The sequence below is a fragment of the Patiria miniata genome, unplaced genomic scaffold, assembly GCF_015706575.1.
Source record: "Patiria miniata isolate m_02_andy unplaced genomic scaffold, ASM1570657v1 HiC_scaffold_4, whole genome shotgun sequence".
NCBI classification, from domain to species: domain Eukaryota; kingdom Metazoa; phylum Echinodermata; class Asteroidea; order Valvatida; family Asterinidae; genus Patiria; species Patiria miniata.
In genome coordinates this window covers 1,446,699-1,469,849 of record NW_024037071.1, presented here as the reverse complement: position 1 = coordinate 1,469,849, position 23,151 = coordinate 1,446,699, and the positions used below count along the sequence as shown (strand labels likewise).

General features: G+C 40.6%; 1 protein-coding gene across 3 annotated transcripts; it reads right to left on the bottom strand.

Moving 5' to 3' along the window:
- Positions 1-667: 667 nt before the first annotated feature.
- On the bottom strand, positions 668-22,890 carry LOC119740175 (corticotropin-releasing factor receptor 2-like). Of its 3 annotated transcripts, none has more exons than XM_038215390.1 (12): positions 22,513-22,888; positions 10,392-10,554; positions 8,271-8,399; positions 7,782-7,858; positions 7,469-7,551; positions 6,412-6,541; positions 5,270-5,429; positions 4,598-4,661; positions 3,971-4,049; positions 3,587-3,687; positions 2,138-2,333; positions 668-989 (listed from the first exon to the last, which is right to left on the bottom strand). In XM_038215390.1, the coding sequence occupies exons 1-12, from the start codon at positions 22,516-22,518 to the stop codon at positions 678-680; spliced, it is 1,500 nt and encodes a 499-aa protein (XP_038071318.1). In that variant the 5' UTR covers positions 22,519-22,888; the 3' UTR covers positions 668-677. The 3 variants fall into 3 exon arrangements, with proteins under 3 accessions (XP_038071318.1, XP_038071319.1, XP_038071320.1); XM_038215391.1 differs by having other exon boundaries at positions 2,150-2,333; positions 22,513-22,886; XM_038215392.1 differs by lacking the exon at positions 8,271-8,399 and having other exon boundaries at positions 22,513-22,890.
- Positions 22,891-23,151: the final 261 nt, after the last annotated feature.

The window sequence follows — 23,151 nt, the reverse complement described above, 5'->3', positions numbered from 1 at the left end:
GCGAGCTACAGTGCCTAGGGCACTTTTGAGGAATCCTTGGTTTCATTACCAGAAATGATTAAGAGTATTTGTACATAATAAACGAAGGAGTATATAGGTATAATCTCCGGTCGTAGGCAGATTTACTTTGTGCACAGAGCGTATTGTTGCCGGCACAGGGGATGGAAAATCTCCCAGTAGTTAATTATTTATATATTAAAAAAATATAACTATGAAATTAGTATTATTTTACAAACAGCAGTCTAGTGGGAATATCAATACAACCCAAATACTATAGAATATACAAGACTTTTACATGATTATAAAAACTTAACGACAAAACCCATCACTTTCAGGAATTACACAGTAAATCAATTAAAAGTGTGGCTTTCAATTCTTCTGAAACGACATTAGGACTACGATAATGAAAACAAATTCAATCAGTAAACTTCTATATACTTATACAAAAATAGATACTGTTTATTTTATCAAAGAACCATCACATTCTGTCACTTTAATTCCCCATTAAAAAGTAAAAATAAAATAAAAATGAGAGAGTGTTATGCATAAAGACTGAAAAATGACTGAAATGTCGGTTAATAAGAACAAAATATTCAGAATTTAAACACATGTTCTTTTGGTACTAGCCAGAAAATGCCTTGCGATTTAAAAGGCTATTTAGCTTGTATTTTGTTTGGCTAGACATCAGCAGGTCCCGAATCCCCGCGTCCACACTCGCTAGGTTCTTCGAGTAGCGGCTCCATCACCAAGTATGTCTGCCGCCTCGGTTGCGGGGTCATCTCCTCGGCTAATACGGCCATCTCGGCGGCCTCAACCTCGGCCCCGCTGGTGCTCGGCCGCTTGGTGGCGCTACCCTCGCTGGAGGAATGCGACTTGCTGTGGCGCGGGGTGGCGCTCCTGCTCATGCTCGGAGACGACAAGCGCGTGGAGAAGGTCAGGTTTGTCCTGTTGCGGAACCTCCGATGGCAGTTCCTGAGGGCTCGGCGAACCTGTATTGAATGTGAAACATACCTTAGATGGCATAGATGTACAACAAGGAAATGGGCGTAGTGTATCCGAGAAATCGATTTAGTGAGGTATTAATTCGCAAATGACTTCATCGCAAAAGGGAATTTTAAACATCAAACTGCGGCATAAGTTTGAGATTGGATTTTACCCTCACAAAATCAAGTCATAGGCCTACTCTTCACATATTGGGACTGTACACTAAAGATAAACAATCAAGAGCCCTGATGTTGGCTCACCTCAGAAACACAACCGTGAGAAAGTAGGTCCTATACTGTTGTAAATGATTCAGCTGAGCACGTTTGTGACACAAAGTGTACGTTACGAATGCACTATTCAATAAAGGACCTATTCCAAGATGTCAGCCCCCACATGCCAAGTTTCTCGCAACATATTGGTGAGTCCGTTCCGTATAAAAGAACCCAAGATGATATAACATATACCATGTCCACTGCAGCACAGACTCAACATCACAACAGAGTTTTCAAATCCATCACAGGTCACATCGAGAATCAGGTCACAAGTCGAAATACAAGTCTGGTCTCAACAGAGGACAAACAAAGCCTTTATCGTAGTTCATTTGAACAGCTTTTTACTTGACTCGAAACCAGCCTGGTGATTGACATGTAATTTAGTTGTGGTGACTTGTGATTGACTTGTGATTGACTTGTAATTGGCATGTGATTGACTTGTCATTGACTTGTGATTGGCCTGCGATGACTTCTGATCGACTTTTAGTGACTTGTGATTGACTTGTGATTTAGTCGTAATAAATTTGTGATTGACTTGTGATTGGCTCGTGATTGACTTTTGGTGACTTGTGATCGACTTGAGATTGACTTGTGATTGGCTTGTGATTGGCTTGTGATTGACTTGTGATTGACTTGCGATTGACTTGTGATTGGTTTGTGATTGGCCTGTGATTGGCTTGTGATTGACATGTGATTGACTTGTGATTGGCTTGTGATGTGACTTTTGATTGACTTGTGATTTACTTGTGGTTGGTTTGTGATTGCCTTGAGATTGACTTGTGATTGGCTTGTGATTGGCTTCGATTGGCTTGTGATTAGCTATAACTTGACCACAACTGAGGACTTGACCACAACTCTGCATAACAGTAATGTTACCCTACCTGTTCACGTACCTCGGCATTGCAGAAGACATACAGAGTGCACACGGCCAGACCCTGGAACGAGTTGACGATGTTGCCGATCTTGCTGATTACGTACTTAACGAGGAACGGTGGGTCGAAGCTAAAGACCAGGATCGGCAACGCGTAGTAGACGCCCAGCAGGATCAGGATCACGAACGTCGACTTGGCTGCTCGCCTGCGGGGATACAAGAGGTTATGAAATAATGAAGAAATAATCAATACATTTTATTCAATAAAATCAGTAATTTGTAATCAATATCGAGCCAATCAATATTGAGTTGGAACACGTATGCTCAAATGATTATGTGAACCAGTTACATATTCAATGAATCATAGGTTCCAACTCAATATTGATTGGCAAAGAACAATAGGCAAGTTGACCTTTCATCCACTTCGCTGCACATTGGACCACATTGACATATCATCCCTTTCAATTAACTGTCTAGTCTATATCTCTGGATGTAGGTGTCCAAAAGAGAGGGACACAGCATTGTGTTGAGAAATGATCATTCTTTAAGCGTATATAAGTTAGTATTTAACAAAATAGGAGCTTGCATTTTAATATTTTTTTCTCTCAATGTATCATTTTTTTGATACACACTGTAGAAAACAGTTGGTTTGTTTGCACTTTCAAAGTTTGATTGAAAAACAAAGTGTACGGGAAAAGTTGAGCTCAAACTGGTCTCGAAGGAGCGTGGAAAATGTCTCAACTTCAATACTGCTTGAAATGCGAAAGTTCAACAGTTATTCTCTGACGTATTGGCGTGTTTTTGGAGGGGTTAGGGGCACACTGAGGTCCAACGTATGCGGACGAGATTGGCTCAGTGACTGGTGTAGCGCTATTATGTCACACATTGCTCTATGAGCGTACTTTGGTGTAATGAACTAAATTGTGTTATACCCTGTTACATTTAATACGATCTAATACATGTATAATCTTGTTAGCACAACGAATCTTTGCTGCTGTCAGTGCGACCTGGGTAAGTCTCACCAGAGACATTTTTCAACGGCATAGTTCGGATAATGTCCCTTTGAACACCAGAACGAATGCAAAAATGTCTCCTCTGTACTTACAGGATATTAGCGACAAACCGCCACAATCCGAAACTTTTTTAGTCTCTGAGTAGTAGACCTGCTAGGGTCCAATGAAACAGTTAACCTTTTTAGTATAAACTTAACCCAAGGATGCGAGAATACCGACGTAGTTTGTCTATAGACCTTTATCATGCTACCACCATTAAAGTTATATTCCCTGTATCCAATAACAGTACCGAATGACACTGTATTTGTGCAAAAAGGAACCAGACTATTTTCCTTCCAGCCTCGCTTTGGCTACGTTAATTTGAATGGGAAAAACTGAAGATGGCTAATGGTCTATATAATGTAATTAATGAACTTGGTGTTGTATGACACAATCTGTAAACTTACCACGAGGATCTCTCACGCGAATAGCGCGTGGTATTCCTAGCGTCATCTCGTAGTTTCTGCCATAGGATTCTCATGACAACAATCAGAACAAGTCCGTTAATCTACAAGAAACAATGGCAAAGGTTCAACTTCGTTTTCATGGGTAAAATCTTGCTGCGCCATGTTGTTTCCCATCATGCCTTGTGCGATCTCAACGTTAGTGAAGGTCACGCGTACGCGCCCATGGAGCCGAGGCTGCCCATAAGGTTGTTTGGATAATATAGATCGAGGGTTTGCTGTATACAACAGTCAGGAGATTTTACAAAAATGATTGGAATATTTGCAAATTAAGTTTTTGGTTGGGGGGGGGTTCTAAGTACAGGATTACGAACGTAATATTCTTACCACCAAAGCAAGAAAGACCGGGCCTGTCAAACAGCCGTAGTTTGCAGCGTCGGCTTTATTTATTTGTAAAATGAAGTCGCTGCATGGTGGGAGAAAAAAAGGTGAAAATTACTATTTCGAATTTTGGGTTTTCCAATCGTTGGATTAATTTTCAACCAACCTGACAGTAACAAAACTTTCGAACAAGCTGTACATGACATTTACATGTCGTTTGTGTAATACGCACGCGTATTTTGCCGTAAGAATAACACTGGACAGTTTGCAGTCATCAGATAGTTTGAAATCATTCTGTGAAATACACCAGTTATAAGAAGCGAAGAAATTGCTTCAGATTGAAAGTATGTTCGGCTGAGTGGTTGTATACAAAATAGTTCAGAAGGAATATTTCTAAGACTGTGAACTCGAACGGAGGTTTTCACCATTTCACCTGATGCATTGTTCATTGATGAAATTAACTTTTATGATGTTTACACGTACAGTAGGGGGGTTTATATTTTGGCAGCGTAATGAGTGAGTATGGATATTGTTAACGAAAAATACTAATCAAGGTCTCTGCGGTTGCTTTGACTGTTGCACAGGTAATCATTTTATTGCAATCTCACTCCCAAACACGTTTCCACAGCTTACCTGCCTTCTGGTGTCAGAGCTCTCTCGGCAATTATCCATGCGGTCATGAGTACAGCAGGAATACCTGGTATGAAAATAAGCAAGTCGAATAATCACAACGCTTCAATAGATTTTTATCATGCTGCCACCATTTCAGTCATGTTCCCTGTATCCAATAACGGTAGGCTGAACGATAATTTTTTGCGCACTAAGGAACCAGACTATTTTTCCTTCCAGCCTCGCTTTGGTTACATTGATTTGAATAGGAAAAAATCAATTGGCTGCTGTACATGATATTGGTCTGTTCCCAACGATGTAGACTAACTATTGTGATGCACTTGATTTACTTCAATTGATTGTACGCGATGATCGAAATGAGTGTTTTCTAGTCTGAATGAACTGCCCCTATTGAATCTGATTTGGATAATGCTAGTTGTCTTGCGATCTAGAGACGTGTGGCCACATTAGTTTACTGAAGCCTGAGTATCCATGTTTTATATTACGGCTTTGAGTGACTTTTTACTTGCGTTCACAGTATAACCGGTGACTCTTTTGTCTTTCGTCAACCGACAGGCATAGGTTACAATGTGGGTTACGATACCACCTCGTGTACATAAATAGAGGAGTAGTACCCGAGTCTTCTTAACACTCCTAGATCACCAAAGTTTGGGGTTTGGTATAACTTCAACTTACCCCATCCAATAAGGCACCACTTGACGAACGCCCTGCCTCGCTGGGAGCCGGGAAAAGCAGTGGCTACGAGCACGAAGAGGACCAGACCTTCCACTAGCATCCAGAAGAAATTAGCCAAGACGAAGTAGCCCAGTAAGACGGTAAGGAGGTTCCAAAGCCACTGTTATAAGAGAACATTAATTTTGACCACAGGCTAAAGAAGAAAATGTTGTCGGTAGAACAACAATGTGTATATCCCAATGTAGCCCCATAAATGTGGCTCAATATTGGACCTCCTCCATATTGTGAGCCACACAGCGATCTGGTACACAGTACCCTGTGGAGACATTGTGTACAATAGGGAACAAAAGATTATATACGTCTCCACAGAGCAATTTCTATAGGTGAATACGTCTCCACAAGGTTATCACGAAATAGATAATGGATTTTACTCAATAACTAGGAATTTCCAAGGTGTGTTGATTCGTCGCAAATTGAATTATTTTATGTCAGAGATATTAAGTCCGAATTTCAGCCCAGGAAATTGATTCTGGTTGAAATAGGAGCATTTTGAAAAAACACTTTCAAACTCGAAAACTTTAGTACATACGAGAACAAAGAAATGACTCCAGAAGGATACAAATTCCAGAATTTGCGGTCATATAGGCTACGCTATTTGTTGGAAAAGTTGATTTTTAGGAAATCGAAATCGGGAATATTTGTTTTCCTGATACTGACAATGGAAGATATTTGCCTGGTTAACAGCCACGAAAAAAAAAATTCTGTTTCTGTAGGGGTTTAGTTATGCTGTGAGTTTCAGGCAAAATCTGCAGTACTTTCGTCCAAAGAGGTAATTCTGGGTCACAGATGTACACCTGACCACTTCAACTTCAAGCCCCAATTTAACAACGATGTTCAAATAAAAGAAAAAAATACCATGATAAAAAATTACTACTTTTACATAATTGGCATTTTTTCAGCAACCCAAAGTGCTATTTTCATTATTTTTTTCAGTATTTGAAAGAAAAAGCTCTCAGCTCTCTGATACCCAAAACATAAATATCCACCGATCCCCTTTTTTAAAAAGGAAAATGTTTTAGGGTTGCATTTTTTGGGGTCACCCTGTAGGCTATATGGCGATGTGGTTTATTTCTCCTACTTACCAAAGGTGGCTGCACATTGGTAGTCTTCAAACCGATGACTATGAGCAACACGACTGGGTAGAGTATGAAGGATGTAATGAGATTCCAGTGGATGTGGTACTGATAGTGTGTGAGTCCACGGAGTGAGGACCTATAAGGAAAGTGACAACAAATACTTCGCGAAACTAGGAAAAATATATGGAAACTTCAGGGTCTGATGTAAGACAAGAGAACACACACATGACTGTATTAAAAAGCCCACTCCTGTTTCGCGTTTAACTTCCTTAAAAATGTTATTAAACGATCATCTTACACTTACACTTAAGGTTCTGTGCACAATTTGCTTAGGTACTAGCCTCTGTGACCCCATATCCTATTTTGTTCTCTTCCAAAGTGAGATATCGAGTCGAGCTCTTAAATACTGACAGGACTTCTAGCATTCGCTATTTCCTGAGGGAGAGCATTCCGCACATTCATGACCCGTCGGGAGAAGAAGTTCTTCCTGCAGCCAATGTTCTCATTTAAAGCTGATTTGAAGATCTTCAGAGTTTGACCCTTCGTACTGGTGCTTGCCGCAGTCTTGAAAACAAGTTTTACTGTCAAGGATTTCAAATCCTTTTAACAGCTTAAAAGTTTATATAAGGTCTTTGTTCTAGGTCAAGGCCGGACTATGAGACGTTGTTCATAAGGTGGTTTTCTCAATGCAGCTTAAATCTTGATTTCTCCGAAGCTAGGCTTGACCATAGTTGTCCATTTTAATGTCATGTTTATGTCACGAGAACCATCAACTAGTCAACAGTACTTCATGCGGTGTGGGATTTCGTATAGTATTTTTTTATGGCGCGTTCAATCCCTGACACGCAAACAGACCAAACAATATGGTTACGATAGGTACCAAGTAACTTATGTCTAAGAAACAACTGAAGAGTACGGAAATCACTCAGTCATGGTTCGTATAAAAAAAAAAAGCAATAGGCCTATTGCAACTATAGCAAATCCTCCTTGCATGAAAACCGAAAGGACGAGAAGAGTCCTGAATAGGCATACTTTTGTTTACATGTTGAACAAAAATTCGTACCTTGTCATAGTGAAGATAGCAAAAGCAGTCACGCAAGCAACGAGCGACACTCCAAAACCGATAAAGACCAGTATCTTGAAAACCTGCGACAAAATAACCAAACGGTTCTCATTATCAGCAGTATAGCTAAAAGCATGCTTGAAGTGGTTGTCCCTGGTTCTAGCGATCGTGAACTCGTTACTCGGCTTTTTTGGGTGGGGTGGGAAGGGAGTAGTCTTGGAATATCTATGGAACCACTCAATTAAATGAAATTCTAAGATGATGCGATTTTTGAACAGATTTGGGAGTATTTTGATGCTGTAATTGGACTTACTGTATCGGCAAGGCATTCCGATGGGTCAATAGTGTGAATTTCACTCCACTGGCCTCCTTCCATGCAGTCTCTGAAAACTTAAGACGAAAAAAGAAGAGAGGACGAAGCTCAGAACGATATAAACAACGGTGAAATACTGAGTAAAAAAAATCAAAGGCAATCTTAGTATTTAGTGTTTACAAGCAGTAGGGCATACGATATTAAATCCAAGTAACCTTTTTGATAATTAGGTAGGTTATACTATTCAGATAAATGCAACGAAACTCTATGCCTTTCAGAGATTGTGACTCATGACTGGAGGGACAATGAAATCAAACAAGACGCAATTGTAACCCCGGATTCTCCATTCTCCAACCAGGGGTCCAAACGTACCAGGTCAAATTGCCTCAAAGAGACTGAGATGGCTGGTATAGATCTTGATTTCGATTGGATTTTCCAGAACAAAATCTTTTTACTTGGACCAAACCACGAGATCCATTGTCCGCTAACCTTGAGCCCCGCATATGCTGTCTTGTAGGACGACGCCGACGGTACTTCCAGCGTATGCTTCGGGCCACGTCAAGTTCTCACCGATATTCGGATCCTCAGACCAGAAACTTTGGCAGTAGCTTTCTGTGTCTTCAAATTGAAGGGAAATCAATAACAATTTACCAATTTCGTGCAAGCGTAAGAACATAAGTATGTGTGGTTCTGAAAAGAGAACTCAACGTTTCGGACAGTATGGTCTGCCCGTCGTCAGGAGACTGAGGAACCATCACACATAGGCCTACTCACAAAAGAGATTTACCACATGGTGCTACCGCCAACTTATCACCATGCAGACCTTCGAATCTCATCACACGTATAACCCTTTGCTACTTCTTCGTTAGGCACAAGCGCTTTGATTTGAACACCTCATCAACGCGAAGAAGGTTTAGGATTTTTATTCATGCGTTTGTTGGGGAAACATAATGATTTTCTGCTCTAAGGTCTCATGAACCTACGGCCGTAGATAGAATAATCTATAGTTGCAACAAGGGGCCTCCTCTTGGCACAATATGGCTTCATGCAGGCTACAACATATCAGCGGCTTATAAAATGAACACGATTGTGAAGGCTGCTCGCACCAGTATTTACTTGGCGTCCGTTTAGTGTCCAGAAGTCAACGGCTCGCATTTTTTTCTTCTGCAGGCTTGTAAAGTCATATACCTTAATACGTATACGTGAACAGATCACATGATTAACTATGTCATGTGATTTAAAATAACTTCATATAATTTAATTTCCAGTGCCCAAAAGCGTAGCTTTGAAATATGGGCATTTAGCACTGGTGTCTATGGGAATTTTAATACAGGGGTTCATCCACATGGGTCGTTTTGACAGCGCCCTCTACCGGCAGCTTTGCTAAGGACCGGTATGCACGAATTATCCGAAGTGCCGCCTTGATACAAGACTAGCGTCTCCATCAACACGTTTTGATCACTCCATTAAATAATAGATGATCACATTAACGCCTGCATGAGCTTGGAGGAGTGGCTGCAGTTAGCATAAATTCATTGCGTGTCATCACTTCTTGAATTATTCAAAGGAAATCCACGACTTCAATTTTCTCCATAAACGTGACGTATCACCTTGTCAGTTGGAATATCACAATGTCTATCACTAGGCCTAAGAAAAGTGAAGTCTCCATTGAACTAAAATAAAGGCTTGGGATTCCATTTGGTGTTTTTTTCTTATCAAATGATAAGGAAAAAACAAATCTTTACTGATTGGTTCGTGGACAACATCCTTCTGTAATCTTGATATCAACATTTCATTACTAATTTGTTATATGAGTAAATAATTGCTTTAGTGTAATATAGGATCTAAATTTTGTGTACAACAAGCCTCGTGACTTTCTTTGCTATAAGGCCGTAAACTAATCGATAATTAAACCGAACAGTTCCCGAGGCTCATCGCCGAAAGTTCCTTCACCTAATTTATCCAGACACGTCCAATTAAAAAACAAACACCGAGAACTCATAATCTTTGCCATCATGAAATTCGACGTTGGCCCGAGGTCTCTCAGTAATCAACTTATAACCGTTCATTCCATACCCACGCAATTTCCGGACACATGCATTTTGCAATTTTGGTCATTCTATAAATTTAGGGACCCGTCACAAGGTGTGACATTTTCCTCATCCCTGTTACCTTGGTACTTTGTGATTTGAAATTTGCCGTTTCCAATATCATTTAGAAAGAGAGTTTGCTATTCATAATCACTCTTGGAGGACGATTGCACTGAGGAGTGCATTAGAATTATACAAATCATAGATGTCAGGTGTAACATGGACAGAGACAAAATTGGACCCCAAATTGACCTATTTAGAAAACAAGCCCACAAGTGATATGAGCATCTGACATGCTTGGCAATTAAACGCTAATTTAATCGACAAGTTATTGATTAAATAGAAATCAAATTAGGCACGTGCTATCACGTACATTATTTAGGCCTATGATCTCCATGTTATAAACACCTGTCGCCGTGCAGTGTGGTACATGAACAACAAAATACCAGGGCCTTGACAATGTTGAAAAAAACAAAATGAAACCACAGTGCCCTTTTTATTATCCTGAACGCTGACTCACCATTTCCAGAAGTCACGTTTTCAAGCTCAGTGATTAACTCATCAGTGGACGGGTTATTGTCGTCGAAGTCTGACGCAAGCATGACGTCATTCGTATCCTGGTTCTGGCACGACGCAGCGTGCAAGACGAAAACAAGCACTAAAATCCCACGAGCCGGAGAGGTCTGCGTGATAGAGAGCAAGAATTGAAATTTCAAAGAATAATAAAACCGGAATTTGATAAGAAACCGGCAGCACAAATCATTGAACACTGTAAAATAATAATGAAATTCTTGTGTATTATACTCAAACGGCAGAAAGGTATACATTGAGCAATTGGAACCAAAAAGTATCACCAACAGCACCTAAGAAAGATCAAGTGTCAGGGCCTGTTTCGAGTTTCACACGGAAGAATAGATTTCATTTTCAAATTGCTATTTTTAAAAGTTATTCAATTTTCAATGAGAAAAAGAAAGAAAATTTGGCCTACGTTTATTGTTCTAGAAAAATTACTTTGCAAATTTTGAATTCTTTCCGTCCGACAAATATTCAGTTCTCGCAAGACTGGTTCCCGCCCTATTAGCATCGATAATGTAGGGACCGGGAACCAGTCTACTCGCTTGGCGGATCGGTTTGTACGCAAAATGACTTGCGGACCTCAAAAATACAAGCTTAGTAAAAGTCCAAAAGCGCAAGAGCGCAACGGTCATCTGGTGAACACAATGGGTCGGATTTAGCCCATTTCGGGGGTAATTCTATATAATAGCACTGCCCGGCCCTCTTCACCAGCCAACAACCGGGCAAAGTCATAAATGACAGTCCATTTAATCAGCCTCGGGCACTGATAAGAGGACTATAGTCCGGCCCCTGTTGGACAAGCAAAAACGGCCCTTTTTCTCCCGGCTAAATAATACAATCGTGGGTCAATACTCAATATGGGAGGAAAATGAGTTAGTTAAAAAACACGGACAATATATTATATCTTTAAAGGGTGATGACAGCCCATTATATTCCTTAGTCCTACCCAGCCTCGCTGTCGCGCCGTGTCCTCATGCCAGGTGACCGCAAAACAATCCCAGACTTTTGCAACGTCACGACCAATATAATTTGTGCTTGTTCATCCGTGATTTTCTTTCTATTTTGGCTCCGGTGTGTGACGGGTGTTTATGTGGGATTTTACCGACAGGCATACTAGACAATTCTCCTTTTGTGATCGTTCAATTCAAGTTGACGAAATAATTTCTGGTCCGGGTTTTTCCAGGGGCCTTCGGGAGAAGGAACTACCTGTTAAAAAATACAACAGAAAAATTCGTCACACATTGTAAACAATGTGTGACGAATTACTTCAGAAATGAAGTTCCATACTGTCTTTGTATAAGCAAGAACTTTCTAAGCGGAACTATGGGGGAAAAATAACCTAAAGGTCACAAACTGGTAAAGTAATTCAAACCAACTACAAATTTAAAGTGTACCCAAAACAGGGAGTATTTAGAGAAGATAAATTAACATTTTTCCCGTATAGTCATGGTTATCCCACCACCTGCAACTCGATCGTCTTTATGAAAAAAAAAAACCCACCACAATCTTCATCTCTTTAAAATCGTTCCATAACAAGATCACACGGCACTCTGTAACTCCAGCTATTCCACACAAAAAATAGAGTTATCTTGGAAGAAATGACAACTCGGTCAATTGCTTAAACGAAAGAATTAGTGGATTGCATGTGTATGTCTGTATATCGAACAGCCTGGCTACTCCCCAACAACAACCGCATTCTAGCCACACTATGTAGTTATTCCTCAACGTCTTGCTGAAATAGTGGGAAGTGACAGTCTTTGATAAAAGTCGAAGCTCCAGATAATCCACACTCTCACAAATGTCATGATAAAGTATCTCCCGTCTCAATTCATCGTTTCAATGGGTAATTTGCGAAGACCGGTCGCGTCCGATCATACATCCGCTCCCTCGTTCACAGTCCAAGTATACACGCAATTTATTGGCCATAAATCACAGTGCGCCCACTTCTGAAACAGACTCGCGCGTATTTCACTTCATAAATTTAATTTCTCGCCCCCACTCGTTCCTTACTATCCTCAACGTGTTCTGTTTGCAAACTCGGAAGCGAACTATACCATTGAATTTAAACTGTAGGGAAAAGATGGACATGAAATATGGCCAGAGATGTCGGGAATTCGGTTGAAGGCATATCTCGCCGATGTTTATTTGCGTACAATACTCCTGGGGATAAGAACGATGTCGTTGCTCGCGTTCCATTGCAACATCATGGGGAATTATGTCTACCCAGGCTCGTATGGTATGGTCTGTGGTTTTGCATGAATTTCAGTAAAAAAAATGTCTGGACCCATTTATGAACGCGAAGGCAAACGAGGTTAGTCTGGAAGTTCATTGTTCCATTTCACCATAAGATTCAAATGAGACTGAGTACCAACACTTTTAAGTGTATGAAAACATCCGAAAAATGATTGAGATATACAGTATACATTTATCAAGAATTAGCATTCCGTTCTGTTATCTGTACATGTACATAAGCCATGAATTAATGCGTCTCTAAATTGAAGGACTAATATAAAGAAGCATCAACAAGACAAAGCAATCCTAGTAAAGCTTGTCTCACAGAGCACAAAATTGATATTGACTGGGTGTCTTTTCGGGGTCCGTCCGGAAGGTTCGATAGTCCGAAGGTTCTTTAGTCCGAAGGTTCGTGAGTCCGAATGCACAAAATCCCCATAAGAGGGGGTTCGTTAGTCCAAAAATTAAATAAGGTTCGTTAATCCGAACATTTGAAGCAATAATCCGAAGGTTCATTAGTCCGAAGGTTCATTAGTCTAAAGGTTCATTAGTCCGGAGGTTCGGTAGTCCGAATTAAAGGTTAATTATTAGTCCGAAGGTTCAATAGTCCGAAACGAAAATAAGGTTCACATAGTCCGAAGGTTCATTATTCCGAATTGAAAATAAGGTCCGATAGTCCGAATCGACAATTAGGGCCGATAGTCCGAATCAACAATAAGGTCATATTGTCAATTCGGACTATGGAGCCTTATTGTTCATTCGGACTATCGAACCTTATCGTCCATTCTAAATTATACAATTTGGCCTGATGTCTCTCCACAATTAAATTGTTGCATGAATCGAGGCAGCTTTTCATTAACAGAACTTGGCTTTTTAATTAACATAACTTGTATCATAATAGCTGAGTTTACATTATTTGAGGAATCGGGAAACCTCTTTCTCGCTTGGTCTCGTATAACTTACTGCGAGAACGACTTATCAGTCTGTAGCTAACTAATAGGCCTAGAGAGTTTATCCAGGTCATTCGCTGCGCACGTGCACCATGTGCGAAGACACGCTCACTAATTAGCGTCCCGAGAGCCATACTATAGTACGCCGAAACACAAGACGACCAGACAAGCAATTTCCGTAGCAGTTCCTCGGGGATTTATAGTCTAACCCGTCTCTACCTGACGTGGCTTCAAAAGGACACCAGATGTTGGAAAGGTGTGCGTGCATCTTCAAAACCAACAGGACAAGGCCGGCCTATCAGAATGCACAAATTCAGATTCAGTGAATGGAAGTCTTTTATGCATATGGCTTACACAATGGGATGGGTTTAGCTCATTTACTGGCGTTGTATAATGGTTATTCCTATTTCAAACTTTTGGGCCAAGGTGAGAGTTAAGCTAGTCTTACTCACAAGTGACAGTCGGGGAGTAAGTCAGTCAGTCAGGGAGGCAAAAAGAAGACTGTTGGCTGGTAACAGCAAAATGGCCATTGTTTAAAAGTCCACTTTTCTTCTTCATCGGACGATGGACATTTTCGTGGCTTTGGTGGGAGTGTTTTTCGCAGCGAGCTCATTATTTTTGTAACAAACCTGTGGCTTAACAAAACAACATTTTTTGGGGAAGATCAACTCGTAGAGTGGAGAGTTTAGTGAGTGCCTCTTGTTGACACCCCCCCCCTTTAATTAGGTAGTAGAAGGAAATTCATTAAATGGAATTTGCCGTCAGCAATGCGCAGACATAACCCTAAACTATTCGTCACCAACGCGCATAATGTGCCAGAAGTCACGAGCAGGCCTAGAGGGCAGGCGCAGAAAGAGTAGAGCGTTCTCTTTATTTTGCACACTTATTTCCAGACACCGGATGAAACGGTTATAGCATTTCTTATACGATTAATCGTCGAGGCGGAGGTAATAAGGGATCATTTGAACGTCGTCCCTCTTAATTAATGATTCAGGGTTAAAGAAGAGCTCCTTCTGTTGATTACAATTTCTGCACAAACATAGGAGGCAAAACATTATATGACTCATGTTCACGTAATATGGCGCACCTACTCGGTTACATCTCTATAATCCGACGTCCCATTGGTCCGACGTCTCATTGGTCCGTGTTCCACTGGTTCAGGTTGACTGACCCTAACCCTAACCCTAATCATCTAACCCTAGCCCTAAGGATTTTTGGGAAGATATGTATTGGGGAACATAGGTATTGGGGAAAATCGGGTCGACCCCATTGAAAAACAGCATGAGTTTTGCAACGGTATTACAGTTCACAGCAGTCTATTTTAGATATGGGGTTGGCGGTAGAACCATATAGTCAGATCTCATAATGTGACTTTGCGTGGTTCTGAACAAAACCAGTTTGGGAACCCGACGTTTCGAACAGTGTAGTCTGTCCGTCTTCAGGATACAAAATGTAATCTATTTCGTGTGATGGAATTTTGCATCGGGAAGATGTACATTAACTTCATTTATTGATAGGTCAATAGTTCAAGGGAGAGTCATGTCGGAGTTGTTGATATGAAAGAATATTTCAAAATGCCGCTCCTATTGTTTGATTGTTCAGGGGTAAGCCTGAATCTTGTTTGTCAAATATGTTGATATTGTAAGGCGACCAACCGAACGTAAAAAGTACTGGTGCCAAAGCAAGTTGAATGAGCATATAATTATGGCCCATTGAAGCGTTTATAATGTCACTGTGTGCGCTGTAATGACAGTGCATTCTTGCGGGTAAAATGTAATAACAAAACCTATAGAAAACTGCACAAAAGGTAAAGCAGGTAGAAACGCAGGGAAAGTACCCAACGTACATATGGGACATGATGACGTGATGTGTTTTTTTTTATATCGATGATTCATACATGTAGTTCAATTGGTGGATTGTATACCTGGTCTATAAAGCGGAACTAAAATGGATACTTCCTGAGTTTTTTTGTCAAGAGTTTCAAAACAGGAATTACCCCTTCTCTTATTCTAAAATCACGGAGCAAAAAAAGGTAATAGGTAACACTTGTGAACCAGTTTAAGAGGAAGTAGTGAATACTTTAAGTACAGTTCCTCTTTTTTGGTCAGGGTTTCGATATTTGATATTTTTCACACAGTACAAGGTGACACATTCTTAAAACTACCTGTATAGTGTTATGCTGATTGTGAAGATAGAAATGTGTTAATTATTGAGCTTGAACACTCAGCTCGTTTGGTTTGGTGATGAGTTACCAAACTTTAACGTTGAACGTGAAATGCATTCGGTTTGATCTAATAGCTGTGGTTGAGTTTAAACCGTCCATCTTTAGCATATACTCTCTACTGAAGCAAATAATGTAATCGCCAAATAATACAAAATTACCATGAGAACACGATTCTCTCCACGAAAATACTTTTCAATGTTAAACTAAGTTCGATACGGACATCGTTTATTCAGTGGTTAAAATACACAGGTTGAGTAGGTGGGGACGTCTCTTTAGTCCGACGTCCCATTGGTCCGACGTCCCATTGGTCCGACGTCCCATTGGTCCGACGTCCCATTGGTCCGACGGCCCATTGGTCCGTCGTCCCATTGGTCCGACGTCACATTGGTCCGACGTCACATTGGTCCGGCGAATAGGGTAAGGGTTAGGGTTAGGTTTGGGGAACACAGGTATTGGGGAACATAGGTATTGGGGAACATAGGTATTGGGGAACATAGGTATTGGGGAACATAGGTATGCACCCGTTTTCAATCAGGATGTTCAAAATATTGAGAAAATAAATCAAAACAGAGAATGTAATATACGCATCGACGCAAAAACTCTTTCTACAACGTTCTTAATAAAACATGTTCTTAATTTCACATTAACTTAAAGACGTTTTGGTTTGGATCAAAAGTTACAGAAACAGATTCTGACTGATGTCCTGTATTCACTCATTCTGCCTTTAAAGGCCGGTTCATAGCGAAGTAAGCGCCAAGAAAATTTGCTGCGAAATTCGCCGGAGTTAAAATGTGTTCATTCAACTTTGGGAATTCGTTGCCCGAAAACTTGCCGTGACGTCCCAAAATTCGCGTTCGCGTTCGCTTTTCGCGCTGAGGGTGAACCAGCCTTATTACAACAGCTGGCGAAGAAATCACATAAGAATAATATATAACACAACGTGACACATCGCAAAAGTGCAAAGGCTCTCCAGTTATATCAGAGAAGATCACTTTCTTGTCAAACACCATTTGAACTGGAACAATTTCCTTTTAGAAATCCTTTTGAAACAATTTCTGCCTATGACGTGCAAGCAGCTGGCATATAAATCACAAAACAGGGCATCCAAAATAACCTCGGTAATCGCAAAAGTACCAGAGAGGAAAAACAATTCCAATTAAAGGAATACGATTGTGGAGCGTGAAGCGCTGTGGCCCAACCGTGTTCGACTCACATGCCGTGGTATTTGTGTTCGAACCCTGACAGGGAACATGGTGCTTGTGTCTTGGGCAAGACACTTTACTACGATAAACCTAAGACATAATGACGTCACGCTTTGTTCACATGTACACTTTCCTACGGGAGCCAGGAGAAGGAGAACTTGTGCACGGAGCCCATAAAGCGCTATACAAGCACGTTATGTATTATTATCATAGAAAAGTAAAGTAGCACTTAAAAATACAAGAATAAAAACGTTTATTCTTGTCAGTCATTTTAAGTGCTACTTTTCCATGTGTTTCTGCCTGACTAACACGGCTTCCCATCACTTAATATCAAAGGAAGGATTCCCAGCATTCGAATGAAGTTGTCAAAGAATGATTAAAGAATTTTAACCTTCAGTATTTTCATCTGTGTTTAGCACACAAAAAATACACGCACACCAACATATTGTAACATATTGTTTGCATATACGTTTGCTAAAAAAGCGCATTCGGCCGAAGTGGCATCTTTCAACATTATCGAGCTTGCATGGAAATTCAATCGGAGATATTAAAATAGAAACTTGATTTATACCACTGTTGACTTTCCACCGCATGTTTGCTGACAGGTACTTAATATGTTCCGTATCGATGATATGTGCTGTGTGTCATTCGTTTGGTTGTATAATGCTCTGCCGAATAGACTGAATTTTCGTTCATTCTAAATCATCTATCACCGAATATCCGAGTAGTACTTTTCCAATTCGAATATATTCGAGAAAAAAAATGAGAGCGTTCTCGGGAAGATGAAGGAAAACGTCCGTGTTGCTATTTTAATCGTGTAATTTACGAGGTCTTATTGCTTGCAAATGCTACGTTGTGGTCGAGTCACCTTACACGCATGACTGAGAGCTTTTGTAGGAAATCATTAGCTCTAATTGCATTTTAAAAATCTTTCAATATCAGCTTATCATCAGCTTCCTAAAAAAAGAGAAGTATATCGACGTACACAATCAAAATAATAATCTATCGAATCCGAATTTGAATAACTGAATAATACATTATTCGAAAATGAACAGCACCGTTGTTCTGAACTTAATAATCATAATTCGCTCTTTTCACACTTTCGCCAACTGGCAACTTTACACAGTAAATATAGCCGGTTCGGTGATTCCCGTGTCGGGGCTCAGATCACTGAACCGGCTATTTTTATTGTGTAAAGTTGCCAGATCGAGGCTCTGCATGCCCAATGGTGGAGCGTGAAAAGAGCGAATACTACTCGAGCAGATTCGTGTACGTTCGCGTGTACAGTAAAATCCACATCGGCTGCGCATTTGATGTGGGGAATTCAAGTAGGCCTACGCCATAAAATGCGAAACGGGTGCCTTGCTTGTTGCCATAACACGAATTCTCAGGTTTTATTTGTTTTCGCGGACTACTTTCAATGTCTATGACGGGTCTGTCATTCAAGCTTGGTCAAGACACGAATCGGATCGAGTTGTTTGAACTGTGCCGCAGCAGAGTTGAAAACATTTCCCAATGCAAAATGAGCAGGTACCGCTACGTACGTCACGGTTTACTCCAACTGCAATGCAACAAGGAGTGTTGAGCAGTATTGATGCAGATGCAGATACAAAGCCGGCTAATATTTGAGTTACACATTCGCAGCTGTAGAAGTCTGGAGCCTTTTTTTGCGGTCGGAAGTAGGGAAAACTAACGCTGTCTTATTACAGTGAAACTATTGGGGTGAAAAACTCACTCTAATATTTTTGATGGGGCACTTTGAACACGACTTACTAGTCCGGTGGAAACTCGAGTAAACATACCATCTACGCGATAGCATGAATTTCATTCTAAATTGTATCATCCCTACGGTTTTTTTTGTCCCGAGAATTTTCACTCAAAAAGAGTGAAATTTTAATCTTTGGACTTAAGACAGTGTCCGATATTTCTGTACAACAACTCTATGAAATGGCCCTTAATACGCGTAACCATCTACCCTAACCTACATATAAATTGACACTGACTGCGAGCATGACTTGGTCAAGTCTAGTCCAATTCAGTGTCGCCGCCGAGTCTACACTTAGCGTCCATTTTTCTGCGTGATGATTAAAAAATGGCACTATTACACAGCACTGTCGGCCCTAATGCGTGATAAAATGGCCCAGTAGCTAGGTAAGGCAGATTTTATAGGACTCGTGTATTTGTGAAGAGGGAATAGACTTACTGAAACGTTTTGAAGCTTCCTAACCATTGAAGCTTTTGAAATACAGCTGTTTCGTGGGTTGATGCTCCCACCGAATGTTTTTAAATTTGCGGCTTATTCCTCTGTTCTTGTTCTGACATTTTCACCACGTAACTTCAGAATTCGACACATTGAGGACTCCAGAATATACATTCCTACCCATCACCTGTTTGTTGACTTTTCCAAAGTGTTGCCAAATATGGGGCATCTCGTAACTATTATCAAGCTTTGATTTTCTCAGAAATGAGTCATTTAGGTTTTGAACATCAAGAAATCGCCAGGGGGTGGTCACGATACAATGTTTTCAGGCTACACTCTATTCCGGTAAGGCTCATTAAAGTAATCATTAGGGACACGCACACTGTCTGAAACGTTTCCAAACACACGACACGGACATTAACATACAACAGAAAGAGAAGACATTATGCGACATTCATGAAAATGTTTTTCGGTAGGAAGGCGTGGTTCGTCAGTCGTGATCAACTTAATCCCTGGTAGCTTTCCAGGGACTCAATATTGCAAACATCATCTCAACAAGATTGGTCTGGCATGTTCAAGCACCTCACGCTATCGTGCTGGTAGGTATTCAAACACACAAGTCCCTCTACCCGTATATATGTATGGACTCGTGCCGCCCTTAAGCCTGTTGAAAAAACACAAAGTCATTAAATCAATTGGCTGCGGCTGCCGATTGCTCGCCTGGATGAACCGGGGGAAATATCCCCAAATCACCCGGGGTAATTACAAGCAATGGCTCGGTGCTGTAGTCCTGCACTCTCCCGTCACGCTAGATGCTCGCCGTTGGCTTCACTGTCAAACACGGCTGGAATAGTTCATTCATCCCGAGTTTTGATAGCCTACCGTCATTAGCAGAATGTTTTAGTATCGTATGAGAGAAATGGCTGTCTCATCCCCACAGCAACATAGGCCTAATTCAAGGCAATATAAACAAACTTAATTTAGTAATGGCGGCGGTTAAATAAGCCCAAGGCAAAATGATATCCGGTTGGGGAAGAGCCGTGTCCCTTCTGTTTTCCGATTCCCCTCATCTATAGTCTGATGAGTCCGGATTAATCTTGACGAGATTGTTATCTCGAGTTCGATAATGCAAACCCATCAAAACTCAGAGTATAATTGCCAAGCTATTGTTGAATTCATTCCAAGAATTACGACATTATCAATGAAACGCGGAAGCGTGGGTGGTCACTTTAAGCTTCCGTAATAAGGTCTTCGGACATGAGACCAAATCCTGAAAATAAGACATACAATCTTCACCCCAATCGATCCTAATAACATTCTAGTTTTCTAATCAGGAAAAAAACCACAAAACAGAAAAACAAACAGCATAATCAAATCAGCTGAAAGCTTTCTCTTGCATCCTCGTCTGTAGGCCTATGCAAATTGAAAATTTGCATGGTTGTGAAGTGGTAAAGTGTTCAAAGCCATTCTCTGGTGTCGTTGATCTTCCGTTATTTAGAAGAAAAAAAATAAAGTGCTTTTGGGAAAGGGGTCTCGAAGAGCTTACCAATTTTTCATGAAAATCAAAATGATAATAATTTAATACGGCCCTTTTGCCTTACGATCTAAAAAAAAACCCAATCTTATTCCCTACAGTATAAACTCATTCACGTTATTACCAACTACGGTGTACAATCAAACAGAGATTCATAACATCAGACGTGTGTGTTAATGTATGCATGCACTAATGCATTATTAATCATGGGCTTGTGTGTGCCATGTTGTGTGCTCATGACTTATCTAATATAATACTAAAAATGGAAATTCGATTAGATTTTTTTTTGTCTGGGTGTCACACCCAAGAGCACAAATCAGCTACAACGGAACCTCTTCAAATTATTGCTAACGGCTGACAGAATAATAATTCACAACTCACTGTATAATTGGTACGTCTTTTCTTGGTGTGCATGTTTTACTCAATGCTTTTAATAATGCGTGAACATTAAATGTATAATGTAGTGTTGGTGCAGTGGGCCTATGATTACTTTCAAATGCGGCACAATGCCATCGCACTTCGTTTACAAGCCTCCATGTTGAGCTCCAGGCTTACCTTATCAGATTGTGCGTTCATAAGAATTACCAATGATAGTAATTTTTCTTGCAAAGATAATTTGTGGTTTGATTAATTTCGTGCATACAATATACGTACCCCTCTAAGAGTGTCCCCAAAACAGTTGTGCAAGCAGATATCTTTTAATTTCTCAAAAACTACTTAACATGAGTATTTCATCGTGGAAAACTCTTGTGTATTTCCAATAAAAATGCAATGGAAATCCGTTCATGCAAACCAGAGATCTAATAGATTATAAAAGGTTTTTTTTCACCCGTTCCAATGGGATGGGATTTACACAGTTAACTTAATTAACATCAGAGTGAAAAGGTCTATGATAATCTGATGCACTGATATCACTGATTATACACAAGAGTATAATTAATATGCTCCATCGAGATGAAACACTCATGTTGAGTAGTTTTTGAGAAATTAAAGGATATGTGCTTGCACAATTTTTTTGGGGACACCCTGTACAACGAACGTCGTCGCTACTGGTTTAGTGCATGCTTGCTGGAGATTTTAGAAGTTCTGTATTTTACATTTGCAGAAGTTGGCGCCATACGGATGACACAAAGTTATGTGCCAAGGTCGAAAGTGACGTTGTAAAATGACTACCAGGCGAGACGTAAGTATTAAGCCTGGTACACATTGACTAATACATTGAAATTGAATTAAGCACAAATTATTTCCTATAAGCAAAATGTCTGATTCCAAGCTGATTTTCGTTTAACACCTAAGATTGACGGAGCAATAATTTCTGGTCATCACATCATTGGGCCATGATGAGTTACTGCTGGATGGTAAAAGTCTGAAATTAAGATGAAATGGAAACCACAAAACCCAGAACAGACTTTGAGATGCTTATATAAAGCGAGGGTCTTTAATTTAATGTCCCAGACCTCCGAGGAAGACTTCATGTCGACCAGCTGCAAATTTATTAGGTAAAGATTGAATTACCCATATCGATTTGGGTGAGATTGGAACGTTGCCCGCGATCGTTATGCATTCAAGATTTTCCAGGCAATGATGGAGAATACATGTTGCCCAAGGCGTCAATGTGAACCTTCATCACACTTGGAAAATGATCCTCTGATGAAGGAAACATCTACGGGTTTTTTTTCAATTACCGGCTATCCGAGCGCGACTGATTAACGTCTATACTCACCATCATGACGAACTTAGAGTGGTGGAAACGGTAGACTCCCGTCGTTGTTTCAAGAGGAAGATGAGATAAACTGCACAGCTAGCTACACAAGACACCTTTTGAGTGCAAGATGAATGACGCCAAAATGATCCGTGGAGAGCTGCAGAGTGTTGCGATCTCGCACCGGCACTCGCATCGGACGAGAGAGTTCTAGTTGCGCAAGCCCCTACCTGTCAAACGCCGAGCATTGAAGTCTTCCCACTATGCGGAAGTTCACGCTAATAAATCGTGCTCGGGCGATCGTGCCGTTTTTGTGTCCGACGAAACTCGACAATGACGTGACTGGGTAAACCCCCTGGCAATAACCTCGATTATTTCACTGATGATTTTTTTTTTTTTTGTCATCGCACTGAGTAACTTCCATTGTCACGATCACAACCACGGAGCATGGTTGGCTGCACGAATACCATTGCATTCACGTCAAGTGGATAGTACGGTCTCCGGCTTACGCCGTGCACGGCATGTGATGCTTTGGGGAGACGGGGAACAGACGGAGTTTGCAACCGCGTTTTTAGATGGGAAAACCCTGGTTGTTCGGTGACATGGTGCCTGCAATAGAACTGATTCACACCGGAACAGCGTCTATTGTAGTAGCTTTCA